This window comes from Arvicola amphibius, chromosome 4 (assembly GCF_903992535.2).
Source record: "Arvicola amphibius chromosome 4, mArvAmp1.2, whole genome shotgun sequence".
NCBI classification, from domain to species: domain Eukaryota; kingdom Metazoa; phylum Chordata; class Mammalia; order Rodentia; family Cricetidae; genus Arvicola; species Arvicola amphibius.
Genome location: NC_052050.1, coordinates 89,769,967 through 89,794,781, shown reverse-complemented (window position 1 = coordinate 89,794,781; position 24,815 = coordinate 89,769,967). Strand labels below are relative to the sequence as shown.

Genomic DNA, 24,815 nt, shown 5'->3' with positions numbered 1-24,815 from the left:
GCAAGGGGGAAACACCCATGTGTAAAGGGGAGACAGTTGGGGGAGGGGTATTCCTCATCCCATTTTTCAGTGCACTGGGACAGGATTTAATCATGCAATGCCCAGAGAGACACAAGCTCCTTCACTGGGTATGGGCAGCAGCAGAAGCAGCCAGGCCAAGAGTACCCAGAAGCCATCCCATGCCAGAGTTGGTTTGTAGCTGTCCCTCAGCCCTTTGGTGACAATTCACAAATGCTCTGCCTTGGACTAGTGCCAAGAGCAGGGAAGCTTGGCACCAGAGGCCTTGCTCCACCTGACACATGTGGCCCTCCAGCTCAGCAAGTTCCAGCTGCTGTGGCCACAGCCAGCTTCAGCACTCACAGAGGCTCTGGTCGTGACCGCTTGTCCTTCCCACTGTAGCTCCCAGAACAGGCAGTGCCTGTCGGAACCAGCCCATGGCTTGTCACTGTGCTAACTGCGCCCTCCTCGTCAAGTGGATGGCTTCCAGGGAGGCAGCCATTGAAATGAACCAATGAAGACCGTGCCACGGTCAGAGAGGGGCTAGCAGACTTGTGGGGGGGGGGCACAGTCCTTCGAGGGTGGTGTGTGGGAAGTGCATGGGGGCGGGACACAGCAACAGGATCCTGATGATCAGGAATGGATTTTCTGTTTTAGAGCTATTGAGATCTACAGGAATACTGTGAAAATATAGCTGGCTCCCAGATTGCTACCCCAGATCCCTTGTGGCTAGTGCCCCACTCACACACTACCGTTCCCACATCTAATTAACCGATGCCCACATGACTCACACTTCCTCGGTTTTCCCTAAGTTTTTCTTTGCTTGTCAGGTTTTACTGACCCAGGACCCGGGTAGCATTTAGTCATCCTTTCCAGCCGCCCCAGGCTGACACGTTTTGTCCCCTTGCCTTTGAAGCCTTGCTGCTCAGAGTCAGTGGAGATCCCTCCGTGGGGCCTGGCTCTTGTCTTCCCGTGCTCGGCTGATGTGGGTTTGGAAGGGGTATCACCTCCCTCACTACTTTGATGCGCACTGCAAACCTCACTGAGTTGACTTTGATCACTGGGATGGTCACCATAGATGGCCCCGCCCCCATGCCCTGTCAAGATGGCGCTGTGCAGCCTCTTCCTGCAGAGGACCATGACCTGTGCACTATGAGGAGCTGTTCTAGGAAATCTGCTCCTGGTCCCAGATCTGTGTCTGCTAAGTCAGTTGTTGGTTCTGTCAGTGTGGACGCATGCATACCTACTTCATACAGTATTATAACTTCATGATAATTAGCTAGTTTATAATCTTAATTCTAAAATAACTTGTATAGAAAAGCGGCATGGGAGCTCACTGTGCCTGTGCGCTCTAGAAGATCCTCCTGCAGTCCCTCCTCTCTGAGTACATATGTGCTCAGTTACTGCTGTCACTACGGATGGCTAATTGGCAGCACGGGGGACAGCACAGCCCTGCCTGGCATCCTAAGACCTTGCAGGGCGAGGGCATCCCTGGCACCATGGAGTCATCACCACTCCTTAGATGGTGAGGGCAATGCCAGCAGTGGGGCCTTCTGTGCCACAGGACTCCCCTCTTTTGATCTTTGGGAATTCAGGGCTCATCCGTGGGCTGTTCTCATGGCATGTCCTGTGCCCAGTCCCCACTGGAAGAATAGCCAATGTCCACACAGACACAGTCTGCCCTCTCCAGGGCTCGTCAATCACTGTGCTTGGGTTTGCTGGGCCCTGGCTGCCAGCTTTGCCTGATTCATCGACCTGGGCATGAGTGTGAGCCGCCCTCCCAGCATGTGTCACGTGTTGTACCTGCGCCTGTGCTGGCAAACATTCCTTGGGAAGAACGTTCAAAGCTGTGATTTTTCACAGAAACCTGAAAACAAAAGCCTTCCCACAAATGCCTGTGGGCAGTGCATGTCCAAGCGTGCAGTTCAGATCTGATGTTTACGCTGCATCTCCCACAGGATGGTGGCCATCATCTGAACTGGGCAGCACAGGTCTCTCCTGTCCACAAAAGCAGGGAACCTGGGGTTGCAGAGTTTCCTGGTCCTAGGCTCTGGGTCACCCCGCTCAGACATCTGCGTCCTGTTTCCTATGAAGACACGTGGTGGCATTTGCTTGTCTTATGTCTCAGTCTCTTTTGAGGACTTCTTGGTCAGGCTGAACATGGGGGTGATTGCTATGTAATCATTTGACCCTGTTGACCTTCATCTTTTTCTCCTCTTGCCCTGCCCCCAATACAGGATGGGAATCTCAGCTGCTGGAAACAGGATTCCTGGGAATCTTTCTGTGCCCTCTCTGGACGCTGTCCCGCCTCCCTAAGCACACCCCCACATCTGGAGTTGTCCTATGGGGCTTCCGCTGGCTGATCTTCAGAATCATGCTTGGAGCGGTAAGTGGAACTGTCATATAGTGTATTTGGGAACAAAGTCCTCAGAACAGACCTGGTGACTCTGCTGGCCTGAGCTGGGCTGGGCTGGCTCATCTGGAGCCTGGACCTTCTTGCTGACCTGTAACTGCTCTCCTGGTTTTGGCCTCGCTCTGCCCACTGCGTCCTCCACTTCACAGGGTGGCCTGCTGTGAACAGTCTGCCCATCAGTTCTACCAGCCACGTCCACAATCGTTTTCTGTGGGAAGCAACCACAACTTTAAGTCCTTTTCTGGAGGAGACTTGAGATAAGAGCTGTGTCCTCTCTCAGAATGTCTCGGATGCCTCCAAAGCCGTTTCAGAATGATGAAGGTCATGCGCCATCGAAATGTGTTGGTGAAGGTGATGCAGTGCAAGCCTTTCTTTCCGCCCTAGTGCAGCAGCTTCCAGACACCTCTGTCTGCGTCGGTCTTTTTGTTGGATCCCCAGCTTGCTTGCTTCTATGTGTCTCTCACATAAGCCAGATGTGTCCAAAATTTTCTATTCCAGTGTGTCAGTCATCTGACAGCCTGTGTGGTCGACGGTCCTTGCCTGCTCCAGGGCTGCTCTCCCCGTCTGCTCCTCCCCACCCCATTACACGTTTGAAACTTTGAAGTAAGAGTGAGCCGTCTGCTTTTGACCTCTGGATTATACAGAGATGTGGCCGTCTACTTCCCTATGTTCCACTTCTTACTCTTTGGTGAGCTCTTTATTCTAGCTTTTGCATGTTGCAGCCTTACTGGACAGATCCTCTCTACGTGGATCTCTTTGCTTGCTTTTATGTTTTCTGAAGGGACCAAACATGCAGAGAAGTTGAGGCACGTCACAAAGAATGGGTCCCTGAGTCATGTGATCACGGTGCTCCCATATGAGGGCAGGAGTCTTCAAGCCAAGACCTCCTTCAGTCTAGAACATTCTGCACTGTTCTCTGACTGCCCAGACCTTGATTTTCAGGCTTATCTGGTGACTGCATGACTGCTCTGGGCATTACCTATCTCCCTATGCTCATAGTGGCAGCTGTGTCTGCCCCTTCCTGACCAGCAGCCGGCCGCAGACTCAGGAGGAGACGCTGCATTCCCACTGCAGTCCAGGGTGCCGTGAGCCCTCTGGAGCCCACACTGTCTCTCTGGGGCTGTGCATCTTGACCAGAGCTGTGCTCTTGTGGCACTGCAGGACCTCTGTTCTGATCTGACTCCTCATTCTGATAAGACACTGACCAAAGTCCATTCAGGGGAAGAACTTCATAGTCCATCACCGAGGGAAGTCAGGGCAGGAATTCAAACAAGAACTGAAACCGTGGAAGAATGCTCTTCTTTGGCTTGCTCTGAAGTTCATGCTTAGCCAGCTTTCCTATGCAGTTCGGGAATCCCTGCTTAGGAATGACGCTGCCCACTGTGGGTGACTCTCCTATGTCGTTTAACAATCCCCTACAAACATGTCAGTAGGCAGGTCTGATCTGGGGAATCTCTCAGCTGATGCTCTCTTAAGTGACTAGGCTATATCAAGCTGATTGACAGTTTAAGCTGACTGGGACCCCTCTGCACTGTGGGTGAAGGCAGCCTATGCTTAGATGAGATAAGCTCCCTGAGTATGGTACCCCATCTTCTTCACCATCTTCTACAGAGTTCACTACATAGGGTGTGGGTCTCAGTGAGGGAAATGCCATAGGAGGGTCCCTGATGCCTCAGTGGGCATGTGTGTGCATGTGGCATGGTGGGCTAAGCCCCTTTCTCCACACTGCAGCATTGGCCTTGGCAGGTGCTTTTGCCCCCAAGGATGTCCTGAGTCTCAGGTGGTGTACACATGGCTGGTGGTGATCAGGGCACCTGACAAATTGTTTCTGGGACTAAAACAATCCAATAGCTTTGTGATTTTATGTGTGGACATTGAAAGTCACCTGATTAGGGCTGGAGTGATGGCTTAGCAGTTAAGAACACTGGCTGCTCTTCCAGAGGACCCGGGTTCAATTCCCAGCACCCACATGGCAACTCACAGCTGTCTATAAGTCCAAGATCTGACACCCTCACCCAGACATACATGCAGGCAAAACATCAATGCACATTAAATAAAATAAATAATTTTTTAAAAAGGTAAAAAGAAAGTCACCAGGTTTCCAGGCACTCTCCCCATGCTTGTTCTCTGAAGCAGGCCACCTGGCCCATGATCCTCTGTGACTGTAACTGTGCTTTTTCTCTGCTCTTGTGGCCGGGGTTCCTGGAAAGGCCTCATCTGGGATTCACCACATCTACCCGTGTCCCCAGCTGTCTCCGGTGGCCATGTTGGGCATATGAAGGGCCATAACAGCCCAACAGGAGGATGGGCAGGTGTGAGAGACCCTAGGAAGGCTGTGTGGAGTCAGTATTGTCAACAGTAACTAACATAGGTAAAATCCTGTGCCTGCCAGGCCACAGTGCTGACCCTGTGTCTGTACTGCCGTGTACTGCCGTGTGCTGCCCTCTCCAATGCCAGTGTGCATTTGGGAAGGGGCACTGAAGTGCTTTGCTGTCTTCCATGACAAAGGGCACTTCTTCCTGGCTGGCTGACAGTGCTATAAGCTTAGTCTCCTCTCCTGGCTGGAGTCAGGGAGCCTGAAACTTTTCAGAAGTTTGAAGAAGCTCTATGTGGAAGGCAGCCGTGTTACAGGAGGCAGAATGAAGCCAAGCTTTTGTGAAGCCCAGGTCTGCAGAGAAGCTGAGCTATGTGGAGAAGAAAGCTCAGCTCTGTGGACAAGCCCAATTTCATAGAGAAACCCAGGCCTGTGGAAAAGATGAGCTAGATGGAGAGGCTAAGCTCTAGAGGAAAGCTGAGCTGTGTGGAGAAGCTGGCCTGTGTGGAGAAGCACAGCCCTTAGAGAAGCTGAGTTGTATGGATAAGCTATACGGCTGTTCCATGCACCATTCTGGTGCCAAGAGTTGAATGCACCCCCATGATGCCTGACAGTGCGCGAATCATTAGCACATTCTGAAGCCCTTTTATGGCATTTTGATTGACTGCTAGCACCAGCTGGATAAAAATTACCAGGTGCACTAAAAGGTGTAATTACTTGCTACAGTCTTAGGTTGGATATTATTAATCTTGCTTCTGTGGGAAGCATATCAGGAGAGGTGCTGTGGTAACAGAGTGCTGGTAGCCTCTAGTCCATTGTGGGCTGGCTCAGACCTGAGGCCACAGGCTCACACAGAGTCCTTGCTCAAAAACCAGCCCTCAAGACTTCATCATTTGGTGGTATTTTGTATGCCCCCAGATTGGTGTGTCCCTTGGAGCTGAGTCTCAGAGTCCTATAGTCATGATGTGGCGGTGCCTCACGGGAGAGGAAAAGCCATAGCATTTGTCACCTGTGTGAGGCTGAGTCAGGACTAGGACGGTCACATCCTCCAGGGTGTGTGGCTGATGCAGGCCACCGTCCTCCCTGTAAGGTGCAGCTGCTATCAGCTCACACAGGGTGGTGTGGATCCATAGTCTACAGAGATCCTCAGCCAGCTTCATAGCCTTGGCTTCTGTGGGTGGCATATCTGGCCAGGGCAAGGGGAAGGTCAAGCAGAGCTGAGACCACACCAAGCTGAAGGAAAAGAAGTTGATGGAGGATGTGGAGGGATCTGTTCTGGATGGAGCGCTGAGAGGCCTGGCCTCACTCTGCAGAGCCCTGATCTAATGATGAAGGACATCAGCAAGCCCTCTGTGGGGACAGAATTACTGCCAGCTTCCTCTCAGATGTCATTAGAGACAGAAGAGAACAGCCAACTCAGGTCATCAGACTTGGTGGCAAGTCCTTTACCCACTGAGCCTTCTCAGTGGCCCCACAAGACACTGTGTTCTGTACTGCAGAAACTGTAGAAAATGAGATCCTCAAGTCTAGCATTTGCAGTAACATCCAAGCCAGGCTGTAATCCAGGCATGTAATCTTAGCTCCTTGGGAGGCTGAGGCAGAAGGATCATAAGCACAGGCACCCTGGTCTACAGAGGAAGCATAAGGCCAGCTGGGCCCCAGTATAAAGTCAGAAGTTAGTGGTAGAACTCCTGCCTCACATGTGCACAGTGCTGGCTCAGCGCCCAGCACCGCTGTTTAGTTGCTGTTCTTGCGCTATGAAGTCAAAAAAGAAAGCATTTAATGGGGGACTGGCTTGCAGTTTCAGATGTTATTCCATTATCACCATGGTGGGAAGAATGATGGTGTACAGGAGAAGTAGCTGAGAGTTCTATATCCTGACTCTATGTCTTTCTCCAGGGAGAAAGACAGTAGGTTTGGCTTGGGCTTTTGAAACCTCAAGGTCACCCCCCAGTAACCCACTTCCCCCAATAAGGCCAAACCTCCTGATCCTTCTAATCCTTTCAAATAGTGCCACTCCCTGGTGATTGAGCATTCAAATATCTAAGTCCATAGGGACCATTCTTATTCAAACCACCATAACTACACACAGAGAGAGTGGGGGAACAGAGAGACAAAGACACAGAAAAATGCACATACACACACACACACACACACACACACACACACACACACACCCCACACTCATGGCTCTTTCACAAAAGGCTCCAGAACAGGTAATCCCTTGCTGGCCTCTTTGGGTAAACCAGGGGAAGAACCATAGGAAGAAGCCATAGCAAGAGGCATACAGGATCCTTCTTGGGTGATGGGGGCATCTGGTGTCTCAATGGGAGAAGGTGCTGTGCGAATGTGTGTCCTATTGCTGAGGAAGGAATGATGACTGTGGGGAGTAGGAGTCCCCCTCCAACCTGTTTGTCCATGCATCCCTCAGAAGCCACGCCCCTCGGGGCCTGGGGGTGGCGGGACTCAGCTCAGCCAAGTGCTGCCACCTGTGCTGCTACCAACCACGGCCATGGCCTCCCTCTGTCACCCGGTTCCCCATAGCACAGCAGGGGGAGGAATCTTGTTTCCTCTTCTAGTTTTTGGTGGCACTGAAGTCAAGGTGGTATTAGGGGACCGTCTACTGCTAGTGGGTAGACCAGATCAAGGTGACCTGATGCAGGGAGAACACACGTGCCAGAGAGCCACAGCGGGGGCCCAGTGCTCTGCCTGGTCCTTTCTTCTCCTCACCCAGGAACTCAGGTCACAGCTGCTTGCCCCGAGCCGAGTGAGCCGTCCTGCTGTGGGTGTCTGTGGGTGTGGTGGTGGCAGCACTCACTAACTCGACAGGGGCAGGCCTCAGGAAACAGAATAGGCTCCTTTCAAGAGGCTCTCTGTGAGGAGCAGAACCTAACGGAAGATACAGCGCTGTGTGCCCCTCTCCGCCACACACCAGGAGCCTACTCTAGAGGTCTGGGTTCCCAGGTGTTCGCATGCCTCCAGCCTTGCTGGGTGGGGCTGTTGCCCACGGGGAGTGTCAGCCGTTCTGTGTGGGTAGACGTGGAGCACTGCCCTCCTTTCTCAACTGCAGGAGTGCAGACGGTCTCACATGGCTCCCTCATCCCAGGAAGGTTCCCCGCCTCCATCCCACCAGACTGCCATGTTTTCCTTAGTGCATCAGTCTCAGCCACATTGAGGCGGAGGCCCTCCTACTTCAGGAAACTGTAGCGACGTGGGTGTCGAGCCAACACTGAAGGCAGTAGATTACCTTTAGTGATGCTTTTTTAAACATTCTTTTGCACTTCTTGATCTCATTCTGTTGGGCAGTTCGTGTGTCTGTAATGAGGCTTATATGCTCCTCATTCAGCAGTACTGGCTTTGAGTGCCTGTCAGTGCGGCCCCTCCTCCTCGTCTACAGCTACTGGGCAGAGCCCCGGCATCAGGCAGAGATGGATTTTCCATGCGAACTCTGGAACCGGCTCTGCCCTTGATTATCCCATCCCGGTGAACTGTGCTGAATGACAAGCTAGCGGTCTCCATTGCTGAGTTTCTGGGAATCAAGCCAGTGTCTTTGTTGCTGGGAATTCTCAGGCCTGCACATTACCCAAGGGGAGACCACTTTCTTTTCACATTGACCCCTAGAGTGTGGAAAAGCTGAGAAACCTGTCTGGTTGTACACCTCCCTCCTCTAGCTTCTGCCTCCCTTTGGAGAAGCATGTGTGGGTGGCAGTCCCTCCTCTGTGAGGTACACACTGCTCTCTTCCTGGAGAGCCTAGCCTGCTGTGAGCTTCACCTGCAGAGGTGCTGTGAGCTTCACCTGCAGAGGTGCTGCGGGCCCATGAGGGTAGAGACAGGCAGAGAGCGTGTAACGCTGATAGAGAGCATTACATACCTACAGCATGATAGGAGCTGTCAGGTCAGGGGCAGAGGGTGTCCGTCCCCCTGACTCTGCCTCTGGGCTGCATCTCTGCAGTGTGCCCTGAGTTGGCACCAGACTCCACACAGTTTCTGTCTGTGCTCTTCTTTTTTTTTTTTTCAGATTTTTTAAAAATTTATTAGATTTTTTAAAAAAATACCAATCCAAGTTCTCACTCCCTCCCCTCCTCCCATTCCATCCACATACCCTCCCACCCCACCTCCTTCCAATCCTCAGAGAGGGCAAAGCACATTGCCTCATGGACGGTCCAGGACCCTCCCTACTGTATCTAGGCTGAACAAGATATACATCCAAAGAGACTAGGATCCCAAAAAACAAGTACATGCAGTAGGGATAGATCCTTGTGCCACCGTCAGTGGCCCCTCAGTCTGCCCCAGCCATGCAACTGTCAACCACATTCAGAGGACTATGGTCCTATGCTTGTTCCTTCCCTGTCCGGCTGGAGTTAATGAGCTCCCATTAGCTCAAGCAAACTGTTTCAGTGGGTGAACCCATCATGGTCTTGAACTCCTTGCTCATATTCTCACTCCTCCCACTCTTCAACTGGACTTTAGGAGCTCAGTCCAGTGCTCCAATGTGGGTCTCTGCCTCTGCCTCCATCAGTTGCTGGATGAAGGCTCTATGGTGATAGAAGATAATCATCAGTCTGACTACAGAGCAAGTCAAGATCAGGTCCCCTCTCCTATATTTCCCAGGGTCCTAGGTGGGGTCATCCTTGTGGATTCCTGGGAATTTCTCTAGAGCCAGGTTTCTGCTAACCCTACAATGGCTCCCTCAATCAAGATATCTCTCTCCTTGTTCTCATCTCTGTCCTTCCTTCATATCGACCATCCCATTCCCTCAAGTTCTCCTCTCCCCTCCCCCTCTCCCCTCCTCTTCTCCTCCTACCCTCCCCTCTCCCCCACCCCCATATCTGTGCTGTTCTTTAACAGCTTGTGCTGCCAGTTTTCTTGATATTTAATTTTAAAATTAGCATATATTTATTGTATAATATAATGGATCTCCTGACATTTCCATATATGCACATAATGTGCTCCTTCTGATACTGTTTTCTTTATGTTTGCTTCATATTTCAGAAGTTAGGAATTTACTACTCAGCCAGGCCTGCTGCTGTATACTATTAAACCCCAGCGCTTGGGAGGCAGAAGCAGGTGGATCTCTGAGTTTGAGACCAGCCTGGTCTATAGATGATTCTGGAGCTACACAGTGAGACCCTGTCTCAAAACAACAAGAATAGCAAAGAATTTAGGACTCTAGATTTTTTTTTTAGAACAACATATAAGCTAAACAGGCAATCCTCATAGCATTGAGAACAGCTGCTACAGCTGAATGGGGCGATTACATCATTTCTTCTGGGAGGAGGCTGAGAGATCAAGGCTAGGTATCTGCGGTGCTGTGAGGTTGGCATTCAGTGTCTCATGTTGAGGCTGTGGAAAACAGTGATGAGAACAGTGCCCGCTCGGCTTCAGCTTGCTTCTTGTTAGCAGAGGCTGTCTCGACCACCACCATGTGTATGTGTGCTTGTCCCTCACTACAGCACCTACAGGTGGGGCCTTACGATGCTCCTCACACACAGGAAATGGCATCATCTGAAGTAAAGACAGAAGCCTGCATAGTCAATAGCTTCCGGGTCAGAACTGAGCAGCAGCCAGCACGTGACCCAAGACTTCCTGAGAAGGAGCGCGCGCGCGCGCGCGCGCGCGCGCGCGCGCGCACACACACGCACACACACACACACACACACACACGGGTCAGCACGTGTGTTGGAAATGCTGCTGCGGGTCACCTGGGATGTCATAAGAGCTCAAGACCTGCAGATTTGACAGCTCAGATGAGACAGGCAGATTCCTTGACAAATGCAGCCACCAAAACCAAGACAAAGGAAGCAGGAAACCTGGAGAGTTTTGTGTCTGTTAAAGACATTGAATTAGAAGTAAGAGAAGAAAAGCCATTGCAGAAAGAATCCTTCCCCAGCTGGCTTCCCCAGTGAACCGTCAGACATTTCAGGAGGAAATAGCAGCAGTCCTACACTGGTGCTATAGAAAACACTGGAGGAGGAGCAGTCCAAGTACCTCATGCAACCAGCACAGCAGCGGCCCTAGACCTAATGAGGACCTGCGGAAACAAAGGCCAGAGCCCAGGGCCCTCACAAAGGAGCCCGTAAAGATTGGTCGGTGAAATCTTGAATAAAAAGGCACAGGTTCATCTTGGGGATGCAAGGCTGGGTAACTTTTAAAAATAAGTTCATGTCATTTGGTACAGTAACAAAATAGAGATAAAAAGCCATTTTATCAGCACAACAAATTTTAAAAAATTAACACACAATTGCAACTTGACTGTAATCCAAGCACCTAGGAGACTGAAGCCTAGGCGATAGATAGATAGATAGATAGATAGATAGATAGATAGATACCCAATCTTTTTTAAAAAAATCATCTATACAATATTCTGTCTGTGTGTATGCCTGCAGGCCGCAAGAGGACACCAGACCTTATTACAGATGGTTGTGAGCCATCATATGGTTGCTGGGAATTGAACTCAGGACCTTTGGAAGAACAGGAAATGCTCTTAACCACTAAGCCATCTCTCCAGCCCTAGATACCCAATCTTTAAAAGAAAGAAACAAAGAGAAAGGAAGGAAGGAAGGAAGGAAGGAAGGAAGGAAGGAAGGAAGGAAGGAAGGAAGGAAGGAAGCTGGATGTGGTGGCAGGAGGATCTCTGAGCTGAGGCCAGCATGATCTACCTCATGAGTACCAAGACAACCTAGACACACAGAGAAACACTCTCAAGCTCTCAAGAACAAACAAAAAAGCATAAAAGCATGTATGAGATCAGAGGTGGCAGGGTGCCTATTCTCATGACAACTCCTCCAGAGTATATTAAGCATCAAGTTTGGAAAAGAAGAAATTAAGTTATAATCCACAGATATGATTGTGCGTTTAGAAAACATAGTGAAAGCTGAGCGTGGTACGCAGCTAATCTCAGCACTCAGAAGGTGGAGGTTGTGCATCAAGAGTTGAAGGTCATCTTCAACTACGTGTGTAGTTCAAGGCCAATGTAGGCTAAGTGAGACCCTATCCCTTTACTCCCTTGCCCCTCAACCACCTGGGAAGAAGGAAGGAAGGAAGGAAAGGAATTGAAGAAACAACTGTTAAAATGAGTGTAGGCTTTAGGGTGCAAGGTTAACATCATATATTTTTTTAAGATTTATTTTTTATATATATATGGGTGTTTTGCCTGCTTGTTATGTCTCTGTGCCGTGTATGTGCAATGCTAAAGGAGGCCAGAAGAGGGCATCAGATCCCAGAACTAGAGTTACAGATGGTTGTTAGCTATCATGTGGCTGCTGAGAATTGAACCCCTGCCCCTGGGAGAGCAGCCAGTGATCTTAGCCACTGAGCCACCCCTCCAGCCCAATATTTCATAACCTGTTAACAAGCCATTTCAAAATAAAAATTTGAGGGTGTTATCTGTTTGTATCAAAGCCCCTCAGAAGCCTCATAGTAAAACTTTAAGGTTGTCTAAGATGTGCGTTTTTAAAAGCTGTGCAGTGGGGCCGAAGGGAATTTCAAATATTATAAATGGAGAGACAGACCATGCTCACAGATCAGAAAGACTCAGCATTGCATCTGGCTTGCCCAGTTTTACCTACAGATTCAAGGTGATCAGTATCCAACTCCCTGACTGATTCTGAATTGTGTATGAAAATACAGAAGATCTTTAAAAAAAAAAAAAGAACAGAGTTAGAGTGTTATGCTGATTTTTAGGGCTCACCTTAAAGCTGAAGTATGCTAGTGACCTACGTTGGAAGAGCGGGGTCCAAGAACAGATCTCATACTCTGCTCTTCATGGGCACCAGGAAGCTGAGGGGAAAGCAAAACCATCTCTTACAGACGGTGCTGGAGTGGTTGCACAGGCTCACTAAAAAAAGTGTTGAAAAGTTATACTAAAAAGACCCCCTGGAAAAGTGAGCTGGGAAACCATAGTCTGGGAGAACATTTGGGGCACACGGTTTTGACATACAACATATAGAGCACACATTGCAACCATAGAAACGTGAACAAAAGGCATGTGTTTTCTTTGCAAAGGAAGGTACAAGATTCACCAATGAGTGTGTGGGAAGCTAAGAGAGACCACACCTTTTCGAAAGGATAAGAACAGCATGGCAATATCAGCTGCTGGAGACCTGCGACAGAAGTTCCTGTTCCTGGGGTATGTGTAGCTGCCCTTGGATAGCCACTCTACCTACCCCTAGGCTTGTGTCCTCTGGGCCCAGGGCTGTGGGTGTCCTGTAATTTTGCTCAGAACGGGCAGGTGCTAGAGACATCCACGTGCCCATCTGTTAGGAACCAAGGCATTTATTATGACAGAAAAGAACAGTACACAAAGGAAGTTGGCCACATGGTTACTACGAAAATCCAGTGTTCAGCCAGGCAGATGGGAACTCCCTGGAGTAAGTATCCTTCAGGGGACGTCCCTGGCTAGGCAGGACCATCGAGCTAGACTATGATTTCTTTGTGGTAGATAAGGCATGAAACTGACCAGAAAGGAATCATAGAGAAATCTTTCTGGGGATGGAAATGCCCTGTCAGGCTGCCGGATTCTTGCCAGTGACCTGGACACATGTAATGTGTATATCTGTTTCATGTAAACCATAGCACAGCCTTCTATCGTCAGAGCAGGTAACAAGCCTGCTCATACACAGGACACTGTGAGGTGCAGCCTGGCATCACGTGCCTTGTGTTGATGAGTGAGCCTGTGTCTTAGGGTTTTTATTGCTGTCAAGACACACCATGGCAATTTTGTTTTGTTTTGTTTTTCAAGACAGGGTTTCTCTGTGACTTTAGTGCCTGTTCTGGAACTCGTTCTGTAGACCAGGCTGCCCTTGAACTCACAGAGATCCACCTGTCTCTGCCTCCCAAAGGCTGGGATTAAAGGTGTGCACCACCACCACTCAGCATCCATGGCAACTCTTATAAGGAAAACATTTGAGACTTGCTTATCATCGTGGTGGGAGCTGGTGGCTTGCAGGCAGATGTGGGTGCTGGAGGAATAACCGAGAGTCCCACATCCTGCAGGCAAGAGGAAGTTAACTGACTCACTGGGCAGTATCCTCAACATAGGAAACTTCAGAGCCCACCTCCACAGTAACACACTTCCTCCAACAAGGCCACACCCACTCCAACAAAGCCACATCTCCTGATAGTGCCACTCCCTATGAGATTATAGGGCCAATTACCTTCAAACTACCGTAGTCTGTTACGTTGTATGTCAAGAAAGCAGGAAAGGGGACTTAGTGGCCCTCAGGTAGAGGACTTGAGCAGGACACAAAGGGCAGCTGTGCCAGCTTGAAGTAGCCAGGCAGATGTTCCTTGAGAGTGGCCATGGTTCTTGCCCACTAGAAGCATCTAAGAAGCCACATGGGACTTGGGGTCATAAGGAGATCTCTCAGAGCCAAGACAACTCAGCACAGAGCAGAGGTGGCCAGAGAAGATGTGGGCGGTGAGTGGGAGGAGATGCAGGCAAGTGACTGTGAACTAAATGGGAATACATTCTGGAAGGAAAGAGCCAGCCGATAGGACTGACCATAGAGCAGCTCCTGTTGAAGCAGGAGATGGCCCCAGGGTTGCCTGTGTCCAAGATGTTCCAAGCATTGCCTAGCCTGGTCCAAAAGCTTACTCAGCAACTGCCACAAAAAGCCAACAGATCCCAAGAGTAGACAGGAGTCATAGAAACACTCAGATGCCCCTGGTCAGCCCTGGATGATGCCTGTCCCCTCTAGACAGAGTGTGTTGTGGGCCTGTAGCTGGGAGTAAGTGGAGTGTCTGCAGACCATGGTGGGGCTAGATATGTAGCTTACAGAGAAACTCGGATATTTTCTGTGGGTCATTTTCATGTAGAAGGAAGTACGTTTCTGTTCATATCTGCTTCCAAAGCAGGGCCACTCAGCCTGCAGCCCCAGGTTGTTGGGAGGTGAGGACCCCAAGACTGCTGCAAAACCAAGTCCCCGTTATCCAGGAGGCAGGTCCAGTGACTGTTCCGAACGGGGTGAACCAGGATAATTTTAAAAGCAGTTTCCATGTTAGCGTGTACCGCCCCCAGGATGCTTCAGGAGATGGTGCTCAGGCCACGGAAGTGTGGGCTTGTAGGCGGCTCTGAGCAGTGAGCAAGCAGGGCGGAGACAGCGGTAGCAGAGAAGAGCCGGTGCTAGGGAACCAAGACAAAAACAGGCTTTGAAGTTGCCGGGCTCTTTCTCAGCGTTGGAGTGCCGCTGGTAAAATCGTATTAAATATAATGAAATAAATGCTGGAATGCAGAGTGTGCCTGTGAAGGCCGAATGAAACGGATGTCCCTGCCATTTCCCTCGTCCTGGGCATCCTAACTCCGAAATGAGAGCAATCATTCTAATTGGCTTTATTGCATTAGCGTAGGCAGAGCTAGAGAAAGGGGGCTTTTCTTCCTGCCTGCCCATCAGCCCCCAGGACACTCAGAAGGGCTGACCTCTGACTCTGCTCAGAGACATCGCGGGAATCTTTGGACCCCATGTCTCCTGTGTCATGACCTTTGATCCCCAATTGCAGGCCTTTCATATAGCTGTCCCAGGCCGGCCCCTGGCATCCTCTTTGGGTCCCCATTCAACCACTATTTGTCTCACACAGCTCATGACCCTCAGGGACTGAAAAAAGCATCAAACCCCAGCACAGCCAAGAGCTTTGCAGAACTCTCTCACCCCTTCCTAGCGGTCCATCAAAGGTTAGCACGCATAGGTGTTGTGGCCCTTTTCAAAGGGCGCAGGGCAAAATCTTTGCACTCTCAAGTGGTTTTTGTTTGGTTGGGTTTTTGTTTGTTTGTTTGTTTGTTTGTTTGTTTGTTTTGCATCAGGCTGTCCTACACACACACATGTGCAGACCATGTGGATGCAGGAGGCAGGATGCTATTGAATCACATGTTGCTTGACAACAAGGAGACAGTAAATAGGACCCATCCCGAGAGCCATCAGGAAAACTAGTGAATCTGCAGGGGTTAGTAGGTAAGAGAGGCCCGGAAGCTTACAGAAGGGAAAATGAGCTCACAGAGAGGCATATTGCTATAGTAGAAATAGTTACTGTTTTCATACACACCTTCCAGATAACCTCTTAGAACGGGAGTCTGTTTGAGGTGTTGTGGTAGTGGTGTTTTGGTGAAACCATACTGTAAACCCGTAGGTGTCCAGGGCTTGGTGGGCTCTGGCTCTGGCCTGAGCTAGCCGTGCCAGGATGGCTCTAGTCCTATGAACCAACCCTAACCCTCATCGCCTCTGTCATTTTGAACTAGGTCTTTGCTGAAGGTTCTCAAAATGTAAAACTGCACGCTCTGCCTAGCTCTGCGCTGCCCTGAACTTTGCTAAACTGAGCCTTATAGCACACCTGTCTCCTCCACCATCCAGGGACTATGTGCTGGGCCCATCTGTCATGCCCCCCACACACACACATACCCATACACACATACCCCCACACACACATACACACACACATACCCATACACACACACACACACACACAACCTGGAGCACGTGGCTGTTGTTTGCGTGGAGGCTGCGTTTTCTCAGTTCTTGCACAAACAGATGGGCCTGCCCTGATGGTTGTGGGACTTCCTTTCCAGCCTAGAAGTGCCAGGTGTGATCATCATGCCCCAGGTCCCTCATATCCCAAATCATCCCAGTGCCGAGTACACACTGAGCAGGTGATTGTGTTAGCAATGGAAAAGCTTTGCCATCACAGTGCAGAACCCAGGGCACCTTCATTAGAGTGCCCCATTGACCACACTCTAGGTGCCACCAGGGGTGTCATACACTGACTGGGCTTGCTCTTCGGAATCTGCCACCTCTTCATAGCAGCGCTCCCTGTGCAGGGCAGAGCTGAGGCAGGAGAGGCCTGCAGGTCTCAGCCTGGAGCTCATCCAGTAACCCTCTGTGTCCATGAGTGCTGCTGGCCCAGGTTAGGAATGGTAGGTTCCACTCTCCAAGTAGGGGGACTGCGAGCTGTGCCCTCCATGCCTGGAGACAAGTGGGTCTAGAAAGGTGTCTGGTTGGAAGTGTCGCAAAAACTTTACAAGAAGCTGTAAGCCTGCACTCACATCGCATGTGACGGGGACTTGAGATTGAATGGGCACCGTCCCTCCAGTGCTGACATATGATGTGTGTCCCCCACCCAGCACAGCGTACAGAGCTCATGGGCGTCCCATCAGGAATTCAGCTCTGGCAAGCAAGGAGTGATCCCACCAGATGCCCAGTGCCCCATACCTAGCTGCCTTTGAGACGCCAACATAGCTCTAGATCCCATCAAACTCTTGAGGGAATACAGAGGGACTTCAGACCTCAGGCCTCTTACACCAAGCCAGGGTGTTAGGCATCCAAAGCAGATTCGTGCTGCGGCTCTCCTGGTGCGGTGGTTTCCATGGCCAAGTGGGAGCTTTTACAAAGCAGAATGGCAATCAGGAGCCTCTGGACAGGGACACACTCGTCCCCACTCACTGTGAGGCCCAGGTATCTTCTATCTGCCTGGAACATTCCAGCATCTTCTTCTTCTTCTTCCCAGGCTGAAAGCGGGGGCCATAGGAGACTGAAGGTCACTCAGCTCCCTCTCGGTCTGGCATGCTAAGACCCGTCTGTGCCATTTTTTTCTTAAATTAATTTTGGGCTGAAAAAGGCTCAAAGAAGGCTTTGTTCCTCTGACACTCTGAAAGAAAGACCCGTGGGAAGGCTGACATCTGCAGCAGGAGCGAGTGGATGGGAGGAGCTCGAACGCCCTCCGCTCCCCAAGAATGCCTCAGGTTTCTAAGTGTCTCATCTCAGCTTCGCGTTTGAGTGACATTTTAATTATTTTGTTTTTTTTCTTCTTTTCCTGGTGTGAGTCTCCAAAGAGTCCCTCTCGCTCAGGTTCTGAGGGATGCAGAGCATGGCGCAGCTCGTGGATGCTGAGGTTAGCCCTCACCGTGGTTAGTTAGTGGCACTGACTTCCCTGCGCGGTAGGTGTGCTTTGTCAGCTGCCAGGGCTTCCACTTGATGGACACACAGAGCAGCATCGTGCCTAGCTGGGAGTGTCCAGGCACCAGACAGACAGACCTACCTAGCAGCGCCACGTTCATGTGACTGTGACTGTGCAGGACAGGACTTCCACTGGACGCCAGCCCCAGAGCTTACAGTCTGAGTGTTTTCGTTTCCCAAGAGGTAGCCTGGTTGTCAGAGTAACTCATCCAGAGAGTCTTTAAATAGAGTGCTCCCAGGAGGCGGTGACAGTTTGGCTCCCTGCAGTGCACACGGCTCCCCTGTGGCGTCAGGATTGCTGGGAGCCCTGTGGGGCCTATGACACCCTGGAGACATTGCTTCTGAACAGAGTGCTCCTTTAAAGCCAGACTTCACCAGCAGTCACCCATTAGTAGTGTCACATGTGACCCTGGTGTGAGTACCCATAGGTTCTGAGCTGAGCTTACCCTGTCTCCTGGGTGTCGGTGGCTACATTCAAACACTATTCTTGGGGGAGGTGGGGGGGGACTCAGGCCAGCATCTCTATGTGCAGGTATGGGGCGGGGGGGAGGGGCGGGACTCAGGCCAGCATCTCTATGTGCAGGTGTGGGGTGGGAGTGGGTGACTTAGGCCAGTATCTCTATGTGGCCGCAGCCCCTTTTGGTGTTTATATCAGATCTGCTGCTCACCCTGTGTCCTGGACTCCCTCTGTGAGTGTGTCTAGGACTAGACATGTCTCTCTTCCCACACAACCCCACACTGCTCAGATTACCTTGCTTGGGTAGCTGCAGAGGCCACTGCTGACCCCACAGCAGCCAGAGGACTGAACAGGCAACTTAGGTGCCAACAGTCCCTGCTGAGACTCTTAGCTGTCCCACATCCTCACCATGTGAGAGGGGAGAAGGTGGTCTTCTCAGCGTGTGTGGGAAGGTGCTGGTTAGTGTGATTTCAGTAAGCTAGCTTTCGTTAGCCCCGCTGTTAGGAGGCCCAGACTAATCCATTCAGCTAGTAGACAGCAGTCCCAGCCTTGCTGAGATGCCTGGTGGCCCAATCTTGTGGCCTCCCCGTGGATCATGGGCTGATCTACTATGGCATACTAAGTGCCACCTGCTGTCTCTAATGAACCTCACACTCTCCACCCATGCCCTGGTCTAGGCTCTGTGGGACCTCTCATTTTCCTCTCTGCTCCAGACACACGAGTCCCTAGCGAGCCTCCCCCTCACCATCCCAGCATCCTCAGGCCATTCTCCCATTCCTTCCGTGGCAGCCCCTGGCCTCTCCAGGAATACCACTCTTAGGGGTTCGGTTTCTGGGATAAAACACCATGACCAAAAGCAGCCTGGGGAGGAAAGGGTTTATTTCATCTTATACTTGGAGATAACAGTCCATCACTGAGGGACGTCAGAAGGAACTCAAGCTGGGTGGGAACCTGGTGGTAGAAACTAATGCAGAAGCTACAGAGGGGTGCTGCTTACTGACTGGCTCTGCATGGCTTGCTCAGCCTGCTTTCTTAGCGCGCCCAGGACCACCAGCCCAGGAATGGCACTGCCCACAGTGATTTGTGCCTTCAACATCAACCTTTAGCCAAGAAAGTGCACTGTGGGCCAATCTGGTGAAGGGATTTTCTCAATTGAGGTTGCCGCTTTCAAAATGATAGTAGCTTGTGTCAAGCTGATGTAAAATTAACCAGAATACCCTCTCCCAAGGCTGTCTCTCTCACCCCATCATCCACTTGCAAGCTCAAATCCTGATCCCTAGTAAGATGATGTGAGTAGGGGGCTCACATCTCCTGATCTCAGTGAGAGCACTGTTGTGAATGTTGTGAGTCCCGATAAGAGTCCCCAGAAAATCCTTCACCATCTCTCCACCCTGTGGGGTAACACGGGAGGCTAGTTGTCTACAACTCAGAAGTGGACCCTTGATAGACCCAATCATGCTCCTTCACTTTGAATTTTCAATCCCCAGACTGAGAAATAAAATTTTGTTTTTTTTATACATCACTTATCTGCCACTTTGTCATAACAACTTTAATACCCTTGTTGGCCTTTGCTCTCTGCATCTCTGTTGGACCTGCCTCTTCTCCCTCCTGCACTAGAATGTGGCTTCTTCTGTGCCCACCTAGACCTCACTGGCACTCAGTCTAGGTCTGCGAGCTGGTGGTAGATTGGTGGTAGATGGACCAGTGAGTAGATGTTGGGCTGGTGATTGACGGGTGGGTGACTGAGTGAATGGATAGCTGGATGGATAGATGATAATGAGCAGGTGGACGATAGGTGATCAGATGATGGACAAGTCAATGGGTGGTGTGTGGGTAGTGGACGGCGAGTTAGATGAATGGTGGACAGACGGTTGTTGGATGGATGGTATATAAATGTATGATGGGTAGATGGATGGGTAGTGATGGATGGAACCAAAGGAACTTCCCAGGACAGTTGTAGTTACAGGAACCACCATCTCAGAAGGCTGGGTTATTTTCTCTGAGGCATTTCCTCCCCTTCTGCCTCAGCTAACGTGGAAATGACAGAAATTGGAGTTGAATCTCTATCTCAAGCTAAGATTTTAGTTCTTTCATGGACAGTTGCTCCTGATTCACAAGCAAGGCACCTGGCCCTGGCTTTCTTTAAGAGGAGGTGGACAGGCCCAGGTGGTACACGTAGGCAGACTATGGTGATGGCTGAGGCAGAGCCGTGAGGACCAACTGCCGGGTGCTACTCCTACTCTCAGCTGCTCCGCCCAAGGGCTCATGTGACTCACAGAAGACCCCCTGGAAACTTTTCCCTCCGGTGCTCAGTATCCTCAGCACTGGGCATGTTCCGCTCATGGGGAGACTCTGCCATCCTGAGCCTGGGCTTTCCATGGACATCTCTCATGGATGTGGCTGCACATTTCCATTCCCCACTGAAACTTAAGCCTTTGGGATGCTGACAGGTCTTCCCTTGATGATGTCCTGGTATCTGCAGTGCCAGATCTGAACCTTTGGACTCATTCAGTTCTTTCATTAAAGACAACTGTATTATTGTAATAGCGTTGTGTTGTCTGCGTGTGGTGTGTACACAGGTGTGTGTTGAGGTGCATGCTGGGGGAGAAGAGGGTACTTAAACGTGCTAATTGGTATGGAGTATCTTCTATTGCACTACACCTTATTTTTCTGAGATACCATCTCTTATTGAGCCTGGAGCTCACCAATTAGCTTAGCTAGTTGCAGCACCTTCCAGGATCCTCCTGTCTCTGCCGCTCAGAGCTGGCATCACAGATGGACACCAGTGTATCCAGATCCGGGGTGTGGATGTTGAGGATCCAACTTCAGATCCTAATGCTGTGCTGTAGGCACTTTACTCCCTGAGCCGTCTCCTCAGCCCGTTGGCTTTTTTCTTTCTCTCCACCCCCTGCATGTTGGTACATTTGTGTGTGAGGTTGCACACATCCTGCATGTGGTGCCCATAGGACGACCTTAAGTGGCATGCTCAGGAATGCCATCTACCTCCTTTGAGACAGGATCCCTCCTTGGCTTGACGCTCACTGAATAGGCTAGACTGGCTGGCCACCATCTGTCTCCCCCTCCCCAACATCACCATTAGCCAGCTCTTTATATGGATTCTGAGCATTGAACTCAGATCCCTGTGTTTGTCCAACAAGCACTTGGCTAAGTGAGTTATCTTCCTAACTCCCTAAAGAATGGTTTTAAAGAAATTACAGAATAGTCCATGGGTACAGTTTAGTGATTGCTTAAAATAGGCGAGGCCCTGGGCTCCATCCCCAACATACCATCCCAAAACGACACGGGCACTGACTGTACAGAGGATGCCATTCCTGCTGAGAGCGTGCTGGCTTTAGTCTTCAGAAGGAGCCTGCTCATCATAAAGCTGTTGGGACTTTACCTCTTGGAATACTTCCCACAGAAATAGACCCCTCCCTTGTTCTTTAAAGCACAGCGACCTTGCCTTTGGGGGTGGGTCACTTCTCATCCCCAGAAGTAAATCTTGTTTGGGGTCTTTGTATCTCAACCTCTAGCCCATGAGTGATGCTGTCCTCTGTCTTGCCTCTCTGCAGGGCCTAATCAAGATCCGTGGGGACAAGTGCTGGCTGGACCTGACCTGCATGGACTTCCACTACGAGGTGAGCACAGATCTGGCTGTGGCAGAAGCTGTGCACTGCTCTCAGAAGTGGGCATCCTTGCTGTCTCTGGGGCAGGGTTGGGTCACCAGGTGGCCTATAGAGTGTCTCCTACTGCTGGGCTGGTTCCTCTGGTTATCTGGTTCCCTTTTTCTGCCCAGGCCTGCATCTAGGCCAGGCTAAGCCCCATCCTGGGAGCTGCAACTCTGGCTGCATCTCTCCTCCAGGTGCAGGGTGAGGCTGTTCCACACCTTCTGCTATGCTTGGACTCCCAAAGACAGCTATCCCAGGCATCGGGGCAACATGGACCCTTGGCCAGGTCTCTGCCCTTACAGATGGCCATGTGCTTGTGTTGGAGATGAGGTCAGGAACAGTTTCAAACTGCAAATTAATCCAAGGGCACATGGCACTCTGGTGATGTCCATCTGCCCGTCACCCTAGCCAGGAGAACTGGAAATCCTGCATGTGTTTCATTCCTTTCTTCTCCCTGCCCCAGCCCACACTGCCCACTGCTGGAGACTCACAGTTAGTTACTGCCTTTTCCCCACTGAGAGCTATAGGTACCAGTCTCTACCTTTGTCATATTTTAGTACTGAGTCTAGACACTTTAGTCCTCTAATGGCTGAAGACACTAATGCATGCAGCTGCTCCTCTGTGTGCTCATTGCTGTCCATCAGCAGGAGGGATGCACTGTCGGCTTGCGGTTAACCAGGATGTCTAGACATCACTTTTTAAGGTCTTGGGAGCCCCCATGCCATCATTCCCCATCTATCCCAGAAATCCTGTCTCTGCTTGACTAGGGACCCCGCAATCTTCTCTTTCCTATGGTGGGGTTTCCAACTTCTGTAAGTGCCAGAAAGAAGGCATGTTCGGCCTTGCACTGTCAGGAGAGCGTCCATTAGAATGAGTGGCTGACTGTATGCAATGAGCTATTTATACATACAGGCCATGGCACAGAGGATAGGGCTCAGAGCCTATCAGTGAAGCGGGGCTGTCCTTGTCCCCCAGGGAGCAGCATCTCACTAAGATGGTCCCAAGCCTACACAGCATGGTGGGTGTCAGCACTGTGAACACAGGTCACCTGCAGGCTAGCATTGGCAAGCCCAGGAACCGTCTGAATGCAGAGTTCACGGGGAACCGGTGCATCAGTGTCTCCTTGACACAAAGCCACGTGAGGTCTGTTCTGCAGAACCCCACACTGGGAGCCTGTGTTTTCATCCATACATCCTGCACCATGCATCTCATAATAAATCTGGGCCCCCTCAAGAGCTGAACCAGAGGCAAAATGTATGGTTAGACCTTACATCGTTTGTGCTGACTGTCCGTGTGGGCGTCTGCACGTGTGTTTTGGTACTATAGTTCACAGTTAGTCATGTAGGCTGGGGAAGGAAGGCCTAGTTGGAGTCAGGCAAAAACATATCAAGGGCAGATCTTCCATCTCAGCCTTGCAGGGACATGGACAGGCAGAGAGGGTGCATCTGTGCCTATGGGCAGGTCCATGCCAGTGCCAAGCCAGGCCTTGTGGAATCGACACTTATGGACGGGTTAAACGGTAGCGCTTGAGCTCTGAACTACTGTAGTCCCAACTTAACCACATCCAGAGACACAGCCCTTCATAAGACAGCTGTCATTACAAGCAGCAAGCCCCAGGGGATCCATACCCTCTGTCCAATTTGACTATAAGCTGGGGTTCCCACAGTATGTTCAATCAAATGGCATGTAGATCAGCTCACAGAATTGAGGACACTTTGTTGGGATTCTGTTTATTGTGAAGTGTACATTTGGGAAAGGCCAAAGAGAAGATATGTGGTCTCTCTGGTTCCTGCTGAGTTGTTAGTCTTGAAACTTGAACATCCTGACTTGAGCATCCGGGCCTCTTCACGGTATGGGCATGGCTCAAGAACTCACTGCTGGAACTGGTGACCATGGCCAACTCCAGCACTGACCCTAGGGTCTACAGTGACCCTGGGTCTGGTGAGCAGAAAACACGTGACAGGAATCTCTGACCAAGCTCACCAGGGTGGCATCATCACGGATTTATTGTGGACAGCATCAGATGTCCTACCTCCACTGCCACCCATTGTTGGGGTTTCAGGAGCTGTGGGCCCAGAGTCTGGACAAAGACCAAGTACAGAAACTCCTTGACGGGGGCTGGAGAGATGGCTCAGAGGTTAAGAGCACTGACTGCTCTTCCTGAGGTCCTGAGTTCAATTCCCAGCAACCACATGGTGGCTCACAACCATCTGTAATGAGATCTGGTGCCCTCTCTGGCAAGTAGGCATATATGCGGACAAAACACTATACAGATATATATAATAAATAAAAATCTTTAAAAAAAAAAAAAAGGCTGTGTCCTATTGGAAGCATAGAATTAGAACCAGCCTTCTACACAACACAGCACATTGAAGAGTGCCGGTGGTCCATAGGTGTCACAGCTGACCATGTACTGTAGTTCAGCTTTGTAGCATTAGGGAGGATCCTGTCATTCATGACCAGCCTAGGAAACTGCCAGGAGATGGTTTCTCTGGAGCATCTGTCACTCACACACCACTAGAGGGTTAAAAGGACGCTAAGTGATCTTAACATTCTTTCCATATCATGATGTCCTAGCTCTAAGCCCAGTCCACCAGCAGCCACACCACCCATGAAATTTTCCACATGGTCTTCTGCTTGATATTGGACACCCCATCCCTGGGCAGTAGAGGACATGCCGTGTGGCTTCACGGATCCTATGTTCTGTAGCCTGCGGCTCACACAAGGTGACTGCTGTGAGTACTCGTCACTGTTGTGTAGACCCTGGAGCTCAGCTCCATGCTGACAAACAGCCTCTCTGAGCATGTCCTCTGCTGGAGCAGCATCTGGAAACCCTGCCAGAGATGCTCAGGGCCCTGCGCACAACATGACAGTCAGAGACCACTACATGCAGAAGATGCCGTGAGATGCCATGGCCTCCAGCACTTGCTGGTGGAGCTATAAATACAGATCACCCAAAGCGACTATGTCCCACACTCAGGTGTCTGAAACACACTGTGTCCGTTAGAGCAACGGGGAACCAGCC

General features: G+C 50.7%; 1 protein-coding gene across 2 annotated transcripts in view; it reads left to right on the top strand.

Annotated features, from left to right (window-relative positions):
* The window catches only part of Lmf1 (lipase maturation factor 1), a 90,053-nt gene that overhangs the window by 40,336 nt on the left and 24,902 nt on the right, over positions 1-24,815 (top strand). Inside the window, exons 1-3 of one of the 2 annotated variants that reach the window (XM_038328387.2) lie at positions 1,846-1,988; positions 2,235-2,383; positions 21,695-21,760. In XM_038328387.2, coding sequence (XP_038184315.1) covers positions 1,889-1,988; positions 2,235-2,383; positions 21,695-21,760 — 315 coding nt within the window. In that variant the 5' untranslated portion in view covers positions 1,846-1,888. Of the gene's footprint in view, positions 1-1,845; positions 1,989-2,234; positions 2,384-21,694; positions 21,761-24,815 lie in introns of those variants that run through there. The other variant, XM_038328386.2, reaches the window with a different exon arrangement.